This window comes from Bombina bombina, chromosome 5 (assembly GCF_027579735.1).
Source record: "Bombina bombina isolate aBomBom1 chromosome 5, aBomBom1.pri, whole genome shotgun sequence".
Lineage (NCBI taxonomy): Eukaryota > Metazoa > Chordata > Amphibia > Anura > Bombinatoridae > Bombina > Bombina bombina.
In genome coordinates, this window is record NC_069503.1 from 987,115,352 (window position 1) to 987,137,280 (window position 21,929).

A 21,929-nucleotide genomic window follows, 5' to 3' on the forward strand; every position below is an offset into this window, starting at 1 on the left:
AAAATCTAGTGTATAATGTCCCTTTACCAGAGATCAGATCTCTAGTTAATTTTCAAAATGTGCCCCAATTGCCCCCAAATTTAAGTTTAGTGTTGCATTTTTAATAAAGTAATATGTAGCATTTAAAAAGTGTGGGGTGTTAAGAAAAAAAAAAAACAACACTGAAAAGTGACTTTACATTGTGGTCAATCTATCTATCTATTGGGTACTTATAGAGCGCAAACTAATCACCCGTGAGGGTCTCAAGGCGCTAAAGGAAAGGGGATAGGAGAAAGGGGGGGGGAGAGTCTATGGGGACTGTGTGTTCCCTGTAAATACAGTATATATGTATATGCTTATATACATATACACATTTATGTGTTAATATGTGTATATACAAATATAAAAACAAATATATATGCATTTACTCATATACACATATATTTATATTTGCCGCGCGATTTATCCCCTAAGTTGCGCTAGGTTCTGTGCCATGCATGACGGCATCAGAACAAGGCTCTCATTGGAGCCTGCGGAAGTGCGCTCTTGTGAGCGCAAAGCTACTATGCAATGCTAACGTGAGGTTGTATCCGCATTGTGCTTTACTTGTAATACTAGCGCTCCATTCGTAATCTGGCCCATAGTGCACAAAAACAAAATTTATGCTTACCTGATAAATTTCTCTCTCTTATGGTGTATCCAGTCCACGGGTTCATCCATTACTTGTGGGATATTCTCCTTCCCAACAGGAAGTTGCAAGAGGACACCCACAGCTGTCTATATAGCTCCTCCCCAACTGCCACCCCCAGTCATTCGACCGAAGACAAGCAAAAAAAAAAGGAGAAACTATAGGGTGCAGTGGTGACTGTAGTTTACAAATAAAAAACACCTGTCTTAAAGTGACAGGGCGGGCCGTGGACTGGATACACCACAAGAGAAAGAAATTTATCAGGTAAGCATAAATTTTGTTTTCTCTTGTAAGGTGTATCCAGTCCACAGGTTCATCCATTACTTGTGGGATACCAATACCAAAGCTTTAGGACACAGATGAAGGGTGGGACAAGGCAGGAACTTAAACAGAAGGCACCACTGACCTTTCTCCCAAAAATAGCCTCCGAGGAAGCAAAAGTATCAAATTTGTAGAATTTAGAAAAAGTATGAAGCGAAGACCAAGTCGCCGCCTTACAAATCTGTTCAACAGAGGCCTCGTTTTTAAAAGCCCATGTGGAAGCTACCGCTCTAGTGGAATGAGCTGTAATTCTTTCAGGAGGCTGCTGGTCAGCAGTCTCATAAGCTAAACGGATTATGCTTCTCAGCCAAAAAGAAAGAGAAGATGCCGAAGCCTTTTGGCCTCTCCTCTGTCCAGAGTAGACAACAAACAATGCATATGTTTGACGAAAATCCTTAGTAGCTTGTAAATAAAACTTTAAAGCGCGAACCACGTCAAGATTGTGTAATAGACGTTCCTTCTTTGAAGAAGGATTAGGACACAGTGACGGAACAACAATCTCTTGATTGATATTCTTATTAGATAGCACCTTAGGAAGAAACTCAGGTTTGGTACGCAAAACTACCTTATCTGCATGGAAGATCAGATAAGGGGAATCACACTGTAAGGCAGATAACTCTGAAACTATTCGAGCCGAAGAGATAGCTACCAAAAACAGAACTTTCCAAGATATAAGCTTGATATCAATGGAATGCAGAGGTTCAAACTGAACCCCTTGAAGAACTTTAAGAACTAAATTTAAACTCCATGGCGGAGCAACAGGTTTAAACACAGGGTTGATTCTAACTAAAGCCTGACAAAACGCCTGAATGTCTGGAACATCTGCCAGACGCTTGTGCAGAAGAATAGACAGAGCAGAAAACTGTCCCTTTAAGGAACTAGCTGACAATCCCTTCTCCAATCCTTCTTGGAGAAAACAGAATTTATGCTTACCTGATAAATTACTTTCTCTTACGGTGTATCCAGTCCACGGATTCATCCTTACTTGTGGGATATTCTCATTCCCTACAGGAAGTGGCAAAGAGAACACACAGCAGAGCTGTCCATACAGCTCCCCCTCTGGCTCCGCCCCCCAGTCATTCGACCGACGGTTAGGAGAAAAAGGAGAAACCATAGGGTGCAGTGGTGACTGTAGTTTAAACCTGGCTTAATTACCAGGGCTGGCCGTGGACTGGATACACCGTAAGAGAAAGTAATTTATAAGGTAAGCATAAATTCTGTTTTCTCTTACAAGGTGTATCCAGTCCACTGATTCATCCTTATTTGTGGGATACCAATACCAAAGCATTAGGACACGGATGAAGGGAGGGAACAAGACAGGTAACCTAAACGGAAGGCACCACTGCTTGCAAAACCTTTCTCCCAAAAATAGCCTCCGAAGAAGCAAAAGTATCGAATTTGTAAAATTTGGCAAAAGTATGCAGTGAAGACCAAGTCGCTGCCTTACAAATCTGTTCAACAGAAGCCTCATTCTTGAAGGCCCAAGTGGAAGCCACAGCTCTGGTGGAATGAGCTGTAATTCGTTCAGGAGGCTGCTGCCCAGCAGTCTCATAAGCCAATCAGATGATGCCTTTCAACCAGACCTCTCCTCTTACCAGAATAGACAACAAACAAAGATGATGTTTGTCTGAAATCCGTAGTTGCTTGTAAATAGAATTTCAAAGCACGAACCACATCAAGATTGTGCAGAAGCCGTTCCTTCTTAGAAGCTGGATTAGGGCACAGGGAAGGAACATTGATTTCCTGGTTAATGTTCTTATTCGAAACAACTTTAGGAAGAAAACCAGGTTTGGTACTCAAAACAACCTTATCTGCATGGAACACCAGATAGGGTGAATTACACTGCAAAGCAGACAATTCTGAAACTCTTCGAGCAGAAGAAATAGCTACCAAAAACAAAACTTTCCAAGAAAATAACTTAATATCTATGGAATGTAAAGGTTCAAACGGAACCCCTTGAAGAACTGTAAGAACTAAATTGAGACTCCATGGAAGAGCCACAGGTTTATAGACAGGCTTGATTCTAACTAACGCCTGTGCAAACGCCTGAAGATCTGGTACTTCTGCCAGACGCTTGTGCAAAAGGATAGACAGAGCGGATATCTGCCCCTTTAAGGAACTAGCAGATAGACCTTTCTCCAATCCGTCTTGGAGAAAAGACAATATCCTTGGAATCCTAACTTTACTCCACGAGTAACCTTTGGATTCACACCAACAAAGATACTTCCGCCATATCTTATGGTAAATTTTCCTGGTGACAGGTTTTCTAGCTTGGATCAGAGTATCTATGACTGATTCAGAGAACACACGCTTGGATAGAATCAAGCGTTCAATCTCCAGGCAGTCAGCTGCAGAGAAACTAGATTTGGATGCTTGAATGGACCCTGTATTAGAAGATCCTGCCTCATTGGCAGAGTCCAAGGTGGAACAGATGACATGTCCACTAGGTCTGCATACCAAGTCCTGCATGGCCACGCAGGCGCTATCAGAATTACAGAGGTTTTCTCCTGTTTGATTCTGGCTACCAGCCGAGGGAGAAGGGGAAACAGTGGAAAGACATAGGCCAGATTGAAAGACCAAGGCGCTACTAGAGCATCTATCAGAGCTGCCTTGGGGTCCCTGGACCTGGATCCATACAGAGGAAGTTTGGTGTTCTGACGGGACGCCATCAGATCCAACTCTGGAATGCCCCAAAGCTGAGTCAGCTGAGCAAATACCTCCGGGTGAAGTTCCCACTCCCCCGGGTGAAAAGTCTGACGACTTAGGAAATCCGCTTCCCACTCCTGGGATGTGAATTGCAGATAGGTCGCAAGAGTGATCCTCCGCCCACCTGATTATCTTGGTCACTTCCTTCATCGCTAAGGAACTCTTTGTTCCTCCCTGATGATTGATGTATGCTACAGTCGTGATGTTGTCCGACTGAAACCTGATGAACTTGGCCGCCGATAGCTGAGGCCAAGCCTGGAGCGTATTGAATATCGCTCTCAGTTCTAAAATGTTTATCGGGAGAAAAGACTCTTCCGGAGACCATAGGCCCTGAGCTTTCAGGGAGCCCCAGACCGCGCCCCAGCCCAACAGACTGGCGTCGGTCGTCACGATGGTCCACTCCGGTCTGCGGTAGCACATTCCCTGAGACAGGTGATCCTGAGACAACCACCAGAGAAGAGAATCTCTGGTTTTCTGGTCCAGCTGGATTTGAGGAGACAAATCTGCATAACCCCCAGTCCACTGTTTGAGCATGCACATTTGCAGTGGCCTGAGATGAATTTGAGCAAATGGGACTACGTCCATTGCTGCTACCATTAATCCGATTACCTCCATGCACTGAGCTACAGATGGCCGAGGAAAGGAATGAAGAGCTCGGCAAGTGTTTAGAAGCTTTAACTTTCTGACCTCCGTCAGAAATATTTTCATTTCTACCGAGTCTATTAATGTTCCCAGGAAGGGAACCCTTGTGAATGGGGACAGAGAACTTTTTTCGGTGTTCATCTTCCAACCGTGAGACCTTAGAAAGGCTAGAACAATATCCGTATGAGCCTTGGCTCTGGGAAAAGACGACGCCTGTATTAAGATGTCGTCCAGATAGGGTGCTACTGCAATGCCCCGCGGTCTTAGTACCGCTAGAAGGGACCCTAGCACCTTTGTGAAAATTCTTGGAGCGGTGGCCAACCCGAAGGGAAGGGCCACGAACTGGTAATGCTTGTCCAGAAAGGCGAACCTTAGGAACTGTTGGTGATCTTTGTGGATAGGAATATGAAGATACGCATCCTTTAGATCCACGGTAGTCATATATTGACCTTCCTGGATCATCGGTAAGATTGTCCGAATGGTCTCCATCTTGAAGGATGGAACACTGAGGAACTCGTTTAAAATTTTTAGATCCAGGATTGGTCTGAAAGTTCCTTCCTTTTAGGGAACCACAAACAGGTTTGAGTAAAAACCCAGTCCTTGTTCTGTAATTGGAAATGGACATATCACTCCCATCTTGATTAGATCTTATACACAGCGTAAGAACGCCTCTTTCTTTGTCTGGTCTGAAGACAGACGAGAAATGTGGAACCTTCCCCTTGGAGGAAAGTCCTTGAATTCTAGAAGATATCCCTGAGCAACTATCTCTAATGCCCAGGGATCGGGAACATCTCTTGCCCAAGCCTGAGCAAAGAGAGAGAGTTTGCCCCCTACCAGATCCGGTCCCGGATCGGGGGCTACCCCTTCATGCTGTCTTAGTAGCAGCTGCAGGCTTCTTGGCCTGTTTACCCTTGTTCCAGCCCTGCAAAGGCTTCCAGGTTGCCTTGGGCTGTGAAGTGTTAACCTCTTGCTTTGCGGTTGCAGAGGTTGTAGCAGGACCGCTCCTGAAGTTGCGAAAGGAACGTAAATTAGCCTTGTTTTTAGCCTTAAAAGGCCTATCCTGCGGGAGGGCATGGCCCTTTCCCCCAGTGATATCCGAAATAATCTCTTTCAACTCTGGCCCGAAGAGGGTCTTTCCCTTGAAAGGGATATTCAATAACTTAGTTTTAGACGACACATTGGCCGACCATAATTTCAGCCAGAGCGCTCTGCTCGCCATGATGGCAAAACCAGAATTTTTCGCCGCCAATTTAGCTAATTGCAAAGCGGCATCTGTTATAAAAGAATTAGCCAGCTTTAGAGCCTTAATTCTATCCATAATTTCGTCATATGAGGTCTCCGTCTGGAGCGACTCCTCCAGCGCCTCAAACCAGAAAGCCGCTGCAGTAGTCACAGGAATAATGCAGGCAATAGGTTGGAGAAGGAAACCTTGTTGAACAAAAATTTTCTTTAGTAAACCTTCCAATTTTTTATCCATAGGATCTTTGAAAGCACAACTATCTTCAATCGGTATGGTTGTGCGCTTGGCAAGTGTTGAAATTGCCCCCTCTACCTTAGGGATCGTCTGCCATGCGTCCCGTCTGGGATCAGTTATAGGGAACATTTTCTTAAAGATAGGGGGGGGACAAAGGGTACACCTGGTCTTTCCCACTCCCTATCCACAATATCCGCCACCCTCTTGGGGATCGGGAACGCATCAGTGTATACCGGGACTTCTAGGAATTTGTCCATTTTACACAATTTCTCTGGGACCACCATGGGGTCACAATCATCCAGCGTAGCTAATACCTCTTTAAGCAGTACGCGGAGGTGTTCCAGCTAAAATTTAAATGCTAAGGAGTCTGATTCTGCCCGCTGAGAAACCTTTCCTGTATCAGAAATTTCTCCCTCAGACAGCACATCCCTCACCGTCACTTCAGAGTTTTGTGAGGGTACAACAGATAAACCTTCCAAAGCTTCTGATTGCTCATACTCTGTTCTTAAAACAGAGCTTTTTTGGAAAAACTGGCAGTTTGGATAAAAATGCTGCAAGAGAATTATCCATTACTGCTGCTAATTGTTGCAATGTAATGGGGGCTAATGCGCTAGAGGTACTAGGCATCGCTTGCGCGGGCGTGACTGGTGTCGACACATGGGGAGAGGAAGGTGGGCTATCCTCGTTACCTTCTGTTAAAGAATCATCTTGGGCTACATTTTTATCTTTAAAATGCATAGATACATTAGCACACTTAAAACACAAATGTAAAGGGGGTTCCACCATGGCTACTAAACACATAGAGCAACGTCTATCTGTAGGCTCAGACATGTTAAACAGACTTAAACAGCACTCAAAGACTGAAAAATACAATTTGAGAAAAAACGGTACTGTGCCTTTAAATAATAAAAGCGCACACTTTTTTACTAAATGTTCAAAAATGATCTAATCTGTCTGAAAATTTCACCACATTATCTTAATGCTTTGTAATGATTGCACAGCAAATATCAAGCCAATTAACCCCTTAATGCCCGAACCGGAGCAACCTAAAGCTGACAACCGGTTAGCAAACTACAGCACCATGCCACAGCAATCTGCTGTGGCCCTACCTTGCCCTGGGGATTAGTTTGATGAGAAATAAGCATCTACGAAGTCCTCAAGAAGTTTTAAGACCCTCCACGTGAAGCTGCATGAAGCTCTCTGCAATATGAAGTGCGCAACTGAGGCGTGAAATTTAGGCCCCCTCCCTCTCCACTCCGGAGTTGTGGGGCCTTCAAAACCCTAAATAGGTGTCTAAAATTCTGCCATGTGGAATAAAACCCCAAATAACACTCCAAAAGTGATAAAACCTTGTACAATGATTATAATTTTACTATAAAATTCCTGACCTTACTCCATGAAATTTAGGCCCCCTCCCTCTCCACTCCGGAGTTGTGGGGCCTTCAAAACCCTAAATAGGTGTCTAAAATTCTGCCATGTGGAATAAAACCCCAAATAACACTCCAAAAGTGATAAAACCTTGTACAATGATTATAATTTTACTATAAAATAATCGATTGCCCTTTAACAGTGTCCACCAGTCATTTAGCCCTGTTAAATAAGCCTTCTTTCTATACTGAGTCTCAGAATATGGCTTACCTTCCCCACATGGGGATTCTTGTCAGTCTTCTAGCATTACTAAGTCTTGACTAGAAAAAGATGACTGAACATACCTTGTGGCAGTTAAGCCTGCAAACTGTTCCCCCCAACTGAAGCTTTCTGGTACTCCCCAGTCCTGTGTGGGAACAGCAGTGGATTTTAGTTACAACATGCTAAAATCATTTTCCTCTCAGCAGAATTCTTCATCACTTTCTGCTACAGAGTAAATAGTACAAATCGGCACTATTTAAAAATAACAAACTTTTGATTGAAGATATAAAAAACTACAAATCTAACACCACATTCACTTTACCCTCCCGTGGAGATGCTACTAGTTAGAGCGGCAAAGAGAATGACTGGGGGGCGGAGCCAGAGGGGGAGCTATATGGACAGCTCTGCTGTGTGTTCTCTTTGCCACTTCCTGTAGGGAATGAGAATATCCCACAAGTAAGGATGAATCAGTGGACTGGATACACCTTGTAAGAGAAAGGATAATATCCTAGGAATCCTGACCTTACTCCATGAGTAACCCTTGGATTCACACCAATGAAGATATTTACACCATATCTTATGATAGATTTTCCTGGTGACAGGCTTTCGAGCCTGAATCAAGGTATCAATGACCGACTCGGAGAAACCACGTTTTGATAAAATCAAACGTTCAATCTCCAAGCAGTCAGCCGCAGAGAAATTAGATTTGGATGTTTGAATGGACCTTAGAGTAGAAGGTCCTGCCTCAGCGGCAGAGTCCATGGTGGAAGGGATGACATGTCCACCAGATCTGCATACCAAGTCCTGCGTGGCCACGCAGGTGCTATCAAAATCACTGAAGCTCTCTCCTGCTTGATCTTGGCAATCAAACGAGGGAGGAGAGGAAATGGTGGGAACACATAAGCCAGGCTGAAGGACCAGGGCGCTGCTAGAGCATCTATCAGCGCTGCCTGGGGATCCCTTGACCTGGACCCGTAACAAGGAAGCTTGGCGTTCTGACGAGACGCCATCAGATCCAGTTCTGGTTTGTCCCATAGTTGAATCAGCTGGGAAAAACCTCCGGATGGAGCTCCCACTCCCCCGGATGAAAAGTCTGCCGACTTAGAAAATCCGCCTCCCAGTTCTCTACTCCTGGGATATGGATAGCTGAGAGATGGCAAGAGTGAACCTCTGCCCATAGAATTATCTTTGAAACCTCCAACATTGCCAGGGGGCTTCTTGTTCCCCCCTGATGGTTGATATAGGCTACAGTCGTGATATTGTCCGACTGAAATCTGATGAACCTGACCGCAGCTAGTTGAGGCCAAGCCTTGAAGAGTATTGAATATCGCTCTCAGTTCCAGAATGTTTATCGGAAGGAGGGCTTCCTCCCGAGTCCATGAACCCTGAGCCTTCAGGGAGTTCCAGACAGCGCCCCAGCCCAGAAGGCTGGCATCTGTCGTCACTATAGTCCACTCTGGCCTGCGGAAACTCATTCCCCTGGACAGATGGACCCGAGATAACCACCAGAGAAGAGAATACCTGGTCTCCTGATCCAGATCTAACAGAGGAGACAAATCTGTGTAGTCCCCATCCCACTGGTTGAGCATGCAAAGTTGCAGTGGTCTGAGATGTAGGCGGGCAAACGGAACTATGTCCATTGCCGCTACCATTAGGCCGATCATTTCCATACACTGAGCCACTGACGGCCGAGAAGTGGAATGAAGAGCACAGCAGGAAGTTAGAAGTTTTGATAACCTGACCTATGTCAGAAAAATTTTCATTTCTACTGAATCTATCAGTGTTCCTAGAAAGGAAACTCTTGTGAGAGGGGAGAGAGAACTCTTTTCTTCGTTCACCTTCCACCCGTGAGACCTCAGAAAGGCCAGAACAATGTCCGTATGGGACTTGGCGATTTGAAAAGTCGACGCCTGTATCAGAATGTCGTCTAAGTAAGGAGCCACCGCTATGCCTCGTGGCCTTAGAACCGCCAGAAGGGACCCTAGAACCTTCGTAAAGATTCTTGGTGCCGTGGCTAACCCGAAGGGAAGAGCCACAAACTGGTAATGCCTGTCTAAGAAGGCGAACCTGAGGAACTGATGATGATCTCTGTGAATCGGAATGTGGAGATAAGCATCCTTTAAGTCCACGGTAGTCATATATTGACCCTCCTGGATCATAGGGAGGATGGTTCGGATAATCGCCATCTTGAAGGATGGGACCCTGAGAAATTTGTTTAGGATCTTGAGATCCAAGATTGGTCTGAAAGTTCCCTCTTTTTTGGGAACTATAAACAGATTTGAATAGAAGCCCTGCCCCTGTTCCTCCCTTGGAACTGGGTGGATCACTCCCATAACCAGTAGGTCTTGAACGCAATGTAAGAATGCCTCTCTCTTTATCTGGTTTACAGATAATTGTGAGAGATGAAATCTCCCCGTTGGAGATGAAGCTTTGAAGTCCAGAAGATATCCCTGGGAAACAATCTCTAATAACCAGGGATCCTGGACGTCTCTTGCCCAAGCCTGGGCAAAGAGAGAAAGTCTGCCCCCCACTAGATCCGGTCCCAGATCAGGGGCTACTCCTTCATGCTGTCTTAGAGGCAGCCGCAGGTTTCTTGGTCTGCTTCCCCTTGTTCCAAGCCTGGTTAGGTCTCCAGACTGGTTTGGGCTGGGCGAAATTTCCCTCTTGTTTTGCATTAGAGGAAACTGAAGCTGCGCCACTCTAAGTCACCACATATCTCTTGATACTTCCTTTCTTGTCGAGAGTTGCAAGAGAATGACTGGGGGTGGCAGTTGGGGAGGAGCTATATAGACAGCTCTGCTGTGGGTGTCCTCTTGCAACTTCCTGTTGGGAAGGAGAATATCCCACAAGTAATGGATGAACCCGTGGACTGGATACACCTTACAAGAGAAATATATATATGTTACTGAGCCTACCTCAGTTTGGTCACATGGAAATGAGCTGAGATTCATCAAAGTATAAAAAAAGAAAATGTAGTAAATTTGATAATAAAAATAAATAGAAGGACAAGGACACATTGCTGATACAGTTCGCCACACTGCTTATGCCAGTATGAATGCATAAAACATCAGTTCCAAAACTACTAAGCGCTTCGATAGGCTCTGTACTTCTTATCTGTTAACACCTGCGTAATTAGTGCAATACGACTCGCTAAAATATCGCCAATGTAAAGTTTATTCATAGATACCTGTATTTGTGTTTAAATAAATTAAAATGTGTAATGTGTAATGTATTGTATTGTGATCTGACAGTGTTGCCGACATGGAGAATGTGAATGCAGAAGCTTTCCCTCAGCAGGACAAATATTTGATTACTTTAGTATGTGTCTATTGCTACTTGTCTGCACAAAACCTATCCATTTCAAAAATACACTAGGAGACAATCTGTGTGTGAAAAAAAACCTAAGACGCAACGTTCCAAGTTGCAACCAGCATATATGGTGCAATACTAAAATATTTCCCCTGCTCTTACAGTGTTACACACTACAAGGTACATACGAGTATAGGTGACGTGCTGCGCATTATGTTGTGACGTCACTGGCAATTCCGGAAACAAGTATAAGGGGGAGGACGACACATAGCTATGGGGAAGGAGTTTGGGGGCCATTTTACTTTGTAAGACACCAAATAAAAATGTGAAAAATGTTTTTAAATGTTAAATGGAGTTGTAAATTCTACATGGTGCAGATGGATTTCCAGGAGAGAATCTATAAAACAAAGAAAGTGTGTAATTGGTGTAGACTGTTCCTTTAAATTATTTATTCCTTGATCCCTTTGCTGCCATAGGACTTGACAAACTCAGGAGTTAGGGAGCCACTGGCTTCAAACATTTTGGGGTATTCTTTTTCTTTTTTTTCTCTCTCTTTTTCTCTCTCTCTCTCTTTTTCTCTCTCTCTCTCTTTTTCTCTCTCTCTCTCTTTTTCTCTCTCTCTTTTTCTCTCTCTCTCTCTTTCTCTCTCTCTCTCTTTTTCTCTCTCTCTCTCTTTTTCTCTCTCTCTCTCTTTTTCTCTCTCTCTCTCTTTTTCTCTCTCTCTCTCTTTTTCTCTCTCTCTCTCTTTTTCTCTCTCTCTCTCTTTTTCTCTCTCTCTCTCTCTTTTTCTCTCTCTCTCTCTCTTTCTCTCTCTCTCTCTTTCTCTCTCTCTCTCTTTATATGTACACACACACATATATACACATACGTGGTTTGTCAGAAAAACAAAATCTACTTCTCGTTTGAAGTTCAGACTAAGTGCTATTGTAGTCTCTTGTTATAATGCATTTGTTCATTATCAACTGTATTAACTGGTCCTTTAAAAAGCAGGCTGTTTTCCTATTTTTTCCTTCCCTTTTATAATTGAGACAGCATTCTTTCATCAATAGTGCATGCAACTAGAATTGACGTTTGATCTTCAAAATAAACTTTATTTTCATAACTGGTGGTGAAGTCATAAATGGCTCTTTATCTTTGAGATTAAAACAAGCAGACAATGTGAATAAATAACATGTTTAATTAAATTCTTAAGAAACATAGGCACAAGTTAACAATGTTAGAAAAACTTAAAGAACACAAATTGACCCTACAGATTATTGTAGTCTGGAAGGTCCTGTCGTAACCTAATCACCTTTAGTTTCTCAACTTTAATTTTTGCCTTCAGCAGCTCCTCTTCAAGGGTCTGTCGTCTTTTTAAGCCTTCTCTTTTTTCCTTGATATAAAGTCCATATTGTTTTTGATTATTTAAGATTATTTCATGTTCTTTCTTCATCATCTGCAAAGCATGAGGATTACAGACACAAGATGACCTTAAATGTTCATTTGAATGAGCAAAATATTCTTCTCTCCTTGTAATGGGGGCAGGGGACAAGGGAGGAGACACAGACAATCTCATGTCCACAGAAGACAGTGGAGATGATGATCTCTCCAAGCCATCATCAAAATCTGGAGATTCTGCCTCTAACACAACAGTTGGTGTTGGTTCTATTACTAAAGATGGAGGTGGTTTCACATCTTCTTCTTGCTCTAGCTCCACCGTGACAGCCGCAGGGTGTCCTTCAACCAATGTTGTATGGTGGGATTCTAAGCCAGGGTCTATCTCTGAATCAAACATTTCACTGAAAGACAGATATTAGAGAGCGTTCAGATGAGGAACACCAAAAAAACAAAAACAAATCACACAGTTTGTTATACAACATTTACAAGAATGTAATAATAAATAATACTAAACCCAACAACTGTAAAGGCATGGCTTATTAAAGGGGCAAGTCTAAGGACTCAGTACACCCAAAAGTTGTTTAGTTTGATATATGTCCCTTTCATAAATGCTTTTGTACTTTTATTCAATTTTTAGTAAAGTAAATTTGCTTATAGTAGTGTGGGGATTAAAACATTTCTACTATAAAGTTGATTTCCCCTTAATATGTTCCCAATTACTATTAATGACTTGGTAGCTGCAGAGTATAAAATGTATGGGCAATTACTCATTTTGGTTTATTTTGTATATGAAATAGCCGTTTTTGCTGACTGAAGCCTTAATCTATTGTTCTCAAGAACACACTCATATACATGGGCTAAATGTGCAGAAAGAGCAGATCTTATCTATATGACTTTACACAATGACCAATACTAAGGGCCTAATTCTTAAAAAGTACTGGAATGGAGAGAAATCAGCAGCTTATTTTACTGAGCAATATACAGTAAAGTAAGTGTCTCTCCTTAAAATAAAACATACTAGTGAACTCCCCTTAGTGAGATACACATTTCCCAAGATAACATTACTTAAAACAATCCTTTAGGGGCCTTTTAATGTTGATATATTTTATAGAATCTCGTCAGACCAGAGAGTTTTAGAGAATCAGGCCCTTAGAGAGAGCAATTGAAAATGAAAATTGTATTACCAATCTTTTTCCACCACCTACTGGGAACTTGATTGCTGCCTCTTGTTTACATAGCTTTTCTATAGGTGATATTTTCTAGTTAAGGTGGTGGTTTCAAATGGCAAAAACAGCTATTTTAAATGTCAAAGCAAAAGGTAAACAAGCTATTTGTAAACAATTTCATACACTGCAGTATGGAAACACATTAATAAAAGTGGAGAAAATGTACAGTACAATGTCCTTTTAACTTCATAGTGTCTACACAACGCACAGGCGGTCTCTTTGCAACATATTAAAAGGGACACTAAAGATAGAGCATACAAATAAAAAAAAAAATGTTTAAATTTACTTTGAATATCAAATTTTATTTGTTCGTATATGCCTTTTGCCATTGGCTCATCAGATGTGTTTAGTTAGTTCCCAGTAGTGCATTGCTGCAACCCAGGTTTTTCTTCATTAAAAGGATACCAAGAGACCAAAGCAAATTTGATAAAAGTTGATAAAAGTAAACTGGAAAGTTGTTTAAAATGGCATGCTCTATCAGAATCATGAAAGTGTCCCTTTAACAGATTCCTAATTCAGTAGTAGTAAACCCATATTACACAATGGTATGGATTAATGTGAGAGTACATACTATTTATATGTATCTGCTTGTGTGCTCTTATCAAATAAATCCTTTATATAAAACACCAGTCATAGATAGACACTCACAGGTGTTAGTTACTCTGCCATCAAAATACAAAAAATTAGTGGACCACTAATTTTTTGTATTTTGATCGCTGAATAAACTAACATTTTTGACGATGAAGACCTGTGAGTGCCACCATTATGTGTCCCAGAACTAGAATATGAATATTCAGGAGCGTGCACGTATCTGCAGAACTATATGGCAGCAGTTTTGCAACAATGTTATAGATTAGCAACAGCACTATTTCCTGTCATGTAGCGCTCCAGACGTGCACGCTACCTACCGAGATATCTCTTCAACAAAGAATAAAATGAGAATTGTGCAAATTTGATAATAGAAGTAAATTGGAAACTTTTTTAAAATTGTATGCTCTATTTTAATCATGAAAGAAAAATGTTGGGCTTCAAGTCCCTTTTATGTTATTTTCTGCACAAATACAACATGGGTGCCTAGCCAAGTCCTGTAAAAAAGCTGTGTTAAATGTGTGCATCATAATTCAGACATTTCAATACATTAGTTTTCATTTTCAGAATAAAATGCATGTAAACACATCAATACTGAACCAATGTTTTAGATTTGCAATGTTTTGTTTCTGTGTTGGTGTGTGGGGAAAAAAATCTACAAAAAAAAAGACCTGTGAAAAGCCTGTGTCTTAATCTAAGTGTAAGAAAACCTAATGTCCCGGTTATTGCTTAAAGGGACAGTCAAGTCCAAAAAACTTTAATTTTTCAAATAGGGCATGTAATTTTAAACAACTTTCCAATTTACTTTTATCAACAATTTTGCTTTGTTCTCTTGGTATTCTAGTTGAAAGCTAAACCTAGGAAGGTGCATATGATAATTTCTAAGCCCTTGAAGACTGCCTCTATTTTATTTACTTTTCACAGCAGGGGAGAGCAAGCTCATGTAGGCCGTATAGATAGCATTGTGATCACGCTCGTGGCTAGTGGCAGACACTTCACTAATTGGCTAAAATACAAGTCAATAGACAATAACTAAAAGTCATGTGATTAGGGGCGGTCAGGAGATGCTGAGATACAAGTTAGTCACAGAAGTAAAAAGTGTATTATAACAGTGTTGGTTATGCAAAACTGGGGAATGGGTAAATAAAGGGATTATCTATCTTTTTAAACAACAACAATTCTGGTGTTGACTGTCCCTTTAAGATGGCTTACCCAACACAAACAGTCATGCTTAGTACGGCTTAGAATACCAAAGGGGGGAATAAAAAATAAAAAATAAAAGCTGGATTTACCATGGGGAAACATTATATTGAAGTGACCGAGGACTGACATCAAGGTGACTTTTTTTCATAAGACAATGAATGAGTAAAATTAACATGTAGTGCATTTATCGCAACCAGACGTGCACGAGGCTGCCTAACCAGATAACAAGCTTCTGTGCGGCATATGAAAACCATCACATGCATAACAGACCTTCCTGGATGCTTTTTAAATTGTTTTAACATTAGACTATGCTACGTGGTGCATTTGCTTTCTATTACCTGAATAATCACACAAATAAATCGGAGGTCTTTATTTGTTGTTTCGTTAAAACAAAAAGCCATTAGTCTTTGGAGAACGAACAAGATTGGCTTTGTTGGGATAATTAAAAAATAAATAAAACAAAACCCTCACTCACAGCCTTGGTAATAGACTGGCTTGAAATCTTATGGCTGGAATCTCAAGGATGGACTGGAATGTCAAAAGGATTTCAATCAAACTGGTTAACAGCTTTTATTTCTGCCTTATGAATTATAACCTTTTTTTTTTTTCTCTCTTATTCGGTAAGATAATTATATTTTTTGGTTCTGTTTTTGGCTTGTCAATTAAAACAATTGTACCTAAAGGAGAATTAAACAAGGGTTCTACAGATTCAGTGAATCTGTATGTTTACAAAACATTGTCTTTATATACAACTTTAACGAGATTTATAGTATATTCACATACACACAATGTTTAGTCAATTTAAACTAAACTACTTAAAAGCAAAATGAAGGGGGGTTTGCTGTGAATGAGTAGAGACGTTACTAAAGCGTTTGCTTGCAGCAGACTGCAACTTGACCTCTGCTTTTTTCTAAATAAATTTAAAAAAAAACAACACCAACAACAATGACTTGTATTATTACACTGTAGGGCTTTTTAATTCTGTGTTCTTTGGGAAAGCCGGTTTTCACGTCAGGCTTCCAGTAAAAATTCTAATTCTCAAATGTTTGTTTTTTAAACATAAAGAAAGAAAATCCCACTTGAGTATAATGGACAGACACGCCGAACTTCCTGTGTTGAGCAGACACCCACTTGATTAATAATTACTGTGTGCCTGGGATCTGCACTCCCTGCTGGTTCAGCAAAGCTTTGTGAAAGGGGGGGGGGGGGGAGTCACACAACAGAAACAGGAAAATTGAAACCTATCTGTGGTGACTGCAAAATGACTGTTAAAAAGAGAGCTTGGCATGTTAAAGACACTGGTTTGTTATATTTACCCACAGACCAGATAACCGTTTATGTCATTTAAGTCTGTGTTACTAAAATGGCAGCATTCTGAGGCCCAACTGAACTTTAGACTGTTTCTAGCACAGGGTTCAGGAGCAAGATTACTCTGTGAATAAATACAATAATAACGTCGTTAGAAAGTGTTCTTATTTTTTGCACTGCAGAGTATTTTCCAAGCACTGAAATGGTGAATAATTAATCCTCAGAAGTTTAAGCAGTAATAACACTATCTTAAAAGGCTAATATGTATTTTATTAATTTAACATAAAAATGTATTTTGTGTGTGTGCGCGCACGTGTGTGTGTGCGCGTGTGTATGTATATGTATGCGCATGTATGTATGTGTGTGTGCGCGCGCGCGTGTGTATGTGTGCATGTGTATTATATATATATATATATATATATATATATATATGTGTGTGTGTGTGTGTGTGTGTGTGTGTGTGTGTGTGTGTGTATTGTATATATATATATATGTGTGTGTGTGTGTGTGTGTGTGTGTGTGTGTGTGTGTGTGTGTGTGTGTGTGTGTGTGTGTGTGTGTGTGTGTGTGTTGTATATATATATATATATATATATATATATATATATATATATGTGTGTGTGTGTGTGTGTGTGTATATTGTATATATATATGTGTGTGTGTGTGTGTGTGTGTGTGTGTGTGTGTATTGTATATATATATATATATATATATATATATATATATATATATATATGTGTGTGTGTGTGTGTGTGTGTGTGTGTGTGTGTGTGTATTGTATATATATATATATATATGTGTGTGTGTGTGTGTGTGTGTGTGTGTGTGTGTGTATTGTATATATATATATACACACTAGCACACACATACGTCACAAGGCAACTGGAAGCGCAGAAGCCAGGCCTACCTTTTGCTAGGTCTTGTGGGACATATTTCACAATTGTTCTTTAAAGCTTGCTATTCATTATAAAATGACTGTATACAGTTTGTGGACGTATGAAATAAGCTGCACTCTATAAAAAATAAACAATAAATACAATGCCCTAGTGGGCAGAGGGCATTTCTTACCTTGGCATGCCATTTAAATCTCTTCCAAAGCACACATTACCAAACTGAGGAATTAGCTCCACAAGTTTTTTGGTAGCCTCTGACACTGAGCTGTGATAGTCTGCTTGTGATGCCTTGCATTGGAGTAGTTCTTGCTTGGCATACTCCTTCAGCCTCTTGTACAGCGTGCGTAGGCCTTGCGCAGTGCGTGGCGGGCGGCCTGCTCCCATGGCATTGTACTTTTCTGCAATAATCTCCCAGCAGTTGTTTTTTTCAATGATTACAGAATGTTTATTAGTGTGTTCCTCCAACACACCTATGAAAGGCTTTACCAGTTTCAACAGATCAAGCTTTTCAAACACTGTAAAATTAGAAGACCGAAATTTCCCCACCATTTTCTTTTCTCCTTTATTAGCAATCAGTTCCTGGAATCACCATTCAGCCTTGAGCTCTGCACAGCTCTTTCCCCCACAGACAAAAAAAAAAAAAAAAGATCAGGCTTAACTAGGTTAGTCTCGCTTAGGCCTACGCCTACAAGGGAGGGTTTATTAAAATTCCTTCAGCTTAATCTCACACAGGTTCAGGAAATCTGTTTAAGACAGGCCTGACCTACATAAGACTCCACAGAGAAAACTGAAACATATCCAGCATGTCAAATTAAACAAAATTAAACAGAAAACACATAGTATTGTTATATAAAAAACACACAAAGTATACAATGTAGATAAGAGGTGAGATTTATACATAACAGTGCAGCTGCACAAATCTAAGAGCAAGCATGGATACATATGAATGTGTATTTACAAAATACAGTCACATATGTTAGGATTTATTAAGTCAGACTTTTGTTTATCTGGAAATATTTGGTTGTAGATGGAAAGAAATCCAGGAATAGTAAAAAATACAAGCTTAACGTGTGTAGGAAAACCCCTGCTGGAGCCCCAATCAGCCTCAGTTCTGGCTTGTAATATTTGCATAATGCTGGTCCTGCTGTCAATCACGAGCTTTGCTTCCCCTAACTGGTTAGGTTACACCCAAGGCTCAAGCTCCTCGGCAGAGCTCAGCCTCGCCTGCGTTCTACATTCTGATTAGCCCTGAGGGATTACAGCATTAAAAGGCAAAACATTGTTTTTCACAAATAAAATACAGTCCTATACAAAACACATTTCATCTATTTGAGTGATTTTTTTGGAAGGTCTATTTTTACTGCTACTATCAGACATTGCAGCCTTACAAGAGATGTCAGGTTTAACCCATGTATTCCCAGAGAAAACAGGAAAGCCTGGTCTGCAATCTGCTGCAGAAAGGTCACAGCTGGGTAGGAGTAAGCCAAGCTTTGTTCTTCATTTATTCCAATCCCTTAACCCCCCAGAGATTATTGTAAGTACAGACCCAGGTAACTGCTTTGAGATCATGATAAGACACAGACAAATTTAGCAACAGACGTAGGTGCCCTGCAGGAGCTTTGCTATGCGAAGCTGATGATAATCCTGCAGCACAAACAGAAATGCAGCTGATAAAGTTTCCTTCACATAGCTAGTCTGCTCCTGCATCCAAAACCTCATTCTTTATCTCATCACTTCATTTACTATCCATTCACAATTACCATGCCAAACCAGCGCTGCTTGTTTTCTACGTGTGCATAAGTAAATATGTGTACCTAGCCTACGTGTGCATAAGTAAATATGTGTACCTAGTACAGCTATACCTGTACATGTTTGTTCAGTACACAAAAAACAAGCAAGAAAATGTGCTTATGCTTAAGTGTACTGCAAGAATTCCCAACTCTAAACCAGAACAGCCTTTTAAAGAGCCTGACAGCAATAGCTTACAGGACTTGTCAAGTCTTGTAGTAATCTCTGTATTATACAATGTGTAGTTTTGCTAAAAAGGACATCAAAAGTATTTTTAGTGCAAACATTTTTTGAGGCATATTAAAGTTATACATTTGTTTTTACACAAATATTTCTGTGCTGAACAAAGCTATCTTTTCTTTTCAAGTTCATGAAGGCCCATTTCAATGAGTATGTATACTACTGCATTATCAGATGTGCAATAAATGTTCATTTTACTTTTATTAAACATTTAAATACATACAAAATATACATATGCACACACACACACAGATATACATTTCCATCCTAGTCAAATAAATGCTATATTCAGTAATGTATTCAAACCAAAAATTAGCCTGAGAATAAAATAAAGATGGATTTTTTTTTTTAATTATATTAGTTACAAAAATAATAAATGTAAAAGTAATGACTGCCGCCATATTGTAATCTAAGTTTCTTTTTTCTGCTTAGGCCTTTAAAGGGACACTGAACCCAATTTTTTTTCTTTCGCGATTCAGATAGAGCATCTAAGTTTTTTTTGGTTCAGACATGTGGACAGCACTTTTTATTTGGTGGATGAATTTACCCACCAATCAGCAAGAACAACCCAGGTTGTTCACCAAAAAATGGGCCGGCATCTAAACTTACATTCTTGCATTTCAAATAAAGATACCAAGAGAATGTAAAAATAGGAGTAAATTAGAAAGTTGCTTAAAATTGTATGCTCTATCTGAATCACAAAAGAAAAATTTGGGTTCAGTGTCCCTTTAAGGAACAGTTATAAATGGGTCACTAGAGTGTGCAACCAATGTCTACACTTCCACTTCTGGCAGGAACTGGAAAAAAACAACAATTTTAAGAATTAAATTACAAGAAAAGGGGACAAAACAAATAAAGAAAGCATACTGAAAAAAATGTGTTGTTTTTTTACCAATATATAATTAAAGATTTTATAATAAAATCTCAGTGTTTAAGGTCCTTTTAAAGGAGAAATCTGTTTTACTTCTAAACAAACCACCATAAAAAGGTATCATTGCAAAGTACCAAAATATAATATGATTTTTTTTTCTTTTCCATTTTTTAGCTGGACACATTCCAAGCGACTATATTAGTTTTTTCATTTTGCACAAATTACACAATGTTCCTACAGTAAACTATGACTACATTAAAAAGTCTTATAGAGATGACCATTTTTATCACGCAAAAAGTCTGTTCAGGGCCCATAATGCATTGCTGCTCCTGCTCAGGACTAGCTCAGTAGTTGATTAAAGGGACATAAAATATATCCGATAATGATTTATTATAAAAATATAAATAAAATAAAAAATTTAGACAGCAGCAGCAGTTAGACAAGTTAACTCCCCCCAGCGCATATTTATAAGGAAGTGTCAGTCTCTGTAGCAAATTTGGTAGAGAGCGCATGTGCATTTGGTTTCTGCGACACAACACATGATATACAGGCCACAACAGGATGGAGCATGTTAGAAAGGCTGTTTGTTTGCGCACGTTAGAAAGGGGGGTTTGCGTATGCATGCGCCTGATAAATGCATGTTCACAATCAGAGCATGCAAGTACTCAACTCATAGCTCTTTATTATTTAGTAAAGCGCAAAGCTACAATAAACGCTCTCAGTTACTGATAAAGGGGGTGGATCATGAGGTTCATGAATTCTGTAAAAAGTTCTTTTGGAAACATTTTTAAAATTTAATAAAAGCATTTTGTTAACTTTTTAATTTCACAGACTGTGGTACTTTAACTATTATGGCCACAGCGTATGTGTAACAACTTAGGGGGTTAAACATAGTTACAAACAAGCATTTTTGTAACACTAAAATGCTTTAAACAGAAGCGAATTTAATATTGCATTATTATGTTACTTTAAAAGGACATTAAAGGGATAGAAAGGTCAAAATTAAAATATGCATGAATGCATTTCAATGTTAAACAGACACAGTTTTGCAATATACCTTCATCAGCAAAAATGCTTCTAGTAAACATTACTACTGTTTCAGCTGCATACGCACATATGCTGTGTGACTAGGGAATTAGGATTCGAACATTATGCCTTTTCAGAGAGATGGTGGTGGTGTGTACTGCACCAGTGAAGACTTAAAGGGACATACATTTTAACCTTTTTCTTTCCTGATTCATATAGAGCATGCACGTACAAATTTACAGTTTACTTCTATTATTTCAATTTGCTTAGTTCTCCCGGTATCCTTTGTTGAAAAGAATACCTAGGTAGGCCCAGGAGCAGCAATACATTACTGGGAGCTAGCTGCTGATTAGTGGCTGCACATATATGCCTCTTGTCATTGGTTCACCCAATGTGTTCAGCTAGCTTGCAGTAATGCATTGCTGCTCCTCCAAAGGATACCAAGAAAATGAAGCACATTTGATAGTAGAAGCAAGTTGTTTACAATTGTGTGCCCTGTCTGTATCATGAAAAACATTTTTTTGTGTTTTATGTCCCTTTAATTTGCGTCATACAAGCCATAGATCACCATCTGATGGGTTTGGATGCTGGTGCATGGGTCACTCACAGCATATATGCGTATGCCACAGGTAACATTCTGCTCGAGGTGCTCCTGAGCTGA

At 40.2% G+C, this 21,929-nt stretch overlaps 2 protein-coding genes across 2 annotated transcripts in view; both read right to left on the reverse strand.

Annotated features, from left to right (window-relative positions):
- RAD54B (RAD54 homolog B) overlaps positions 1-21,929 on the reverse strand; it is a 401,092-nt gene that overhangs the window by 335,329 nt on the left and 43,834 nt on the right. The gene's annotated exons all lie outside the window — the stretch shown is intronic.
- FSBP (fibrinogen silencer binding protein) lies at positions 11,908-18,158 on the reverse strand. Its single transcript, XM_053715206.1, has 2 exons — positions 17,519-18,158; positions 11,908-12,526 (listed from the first exon to the last, which is right to left on the reverse strand). Exons 1-2 carry the CDS (start codon positions 17,890-17,892, stop codon positions 11,995-11,997), a joined length of 906 nt encoding a protein of 301 aa, XP_053571181.1. The 5' UTR covers positions 17,893-18,158; the 3' UTR covers positions 11,908-11,994.

What these genes read in the sequence shown, in the direction of transcription:
- FSBP (XM_053715206.1), bottom strand. Translation starts at nt 17,892, where the DNA reads ATGGTGGGGAAATTTCGGTCTTCTAATTTTACAGTGTTTGAAAAGCTT. An exon ending in GATTTAAATGGCATGCCAAG is followed by an intron (nt 12,527 to 17,518) that starts GTAAGAAATGCC and finishes TCTGTCTTTCAG; the next exon opens with TGAAATGTTTGATTCAGAGA.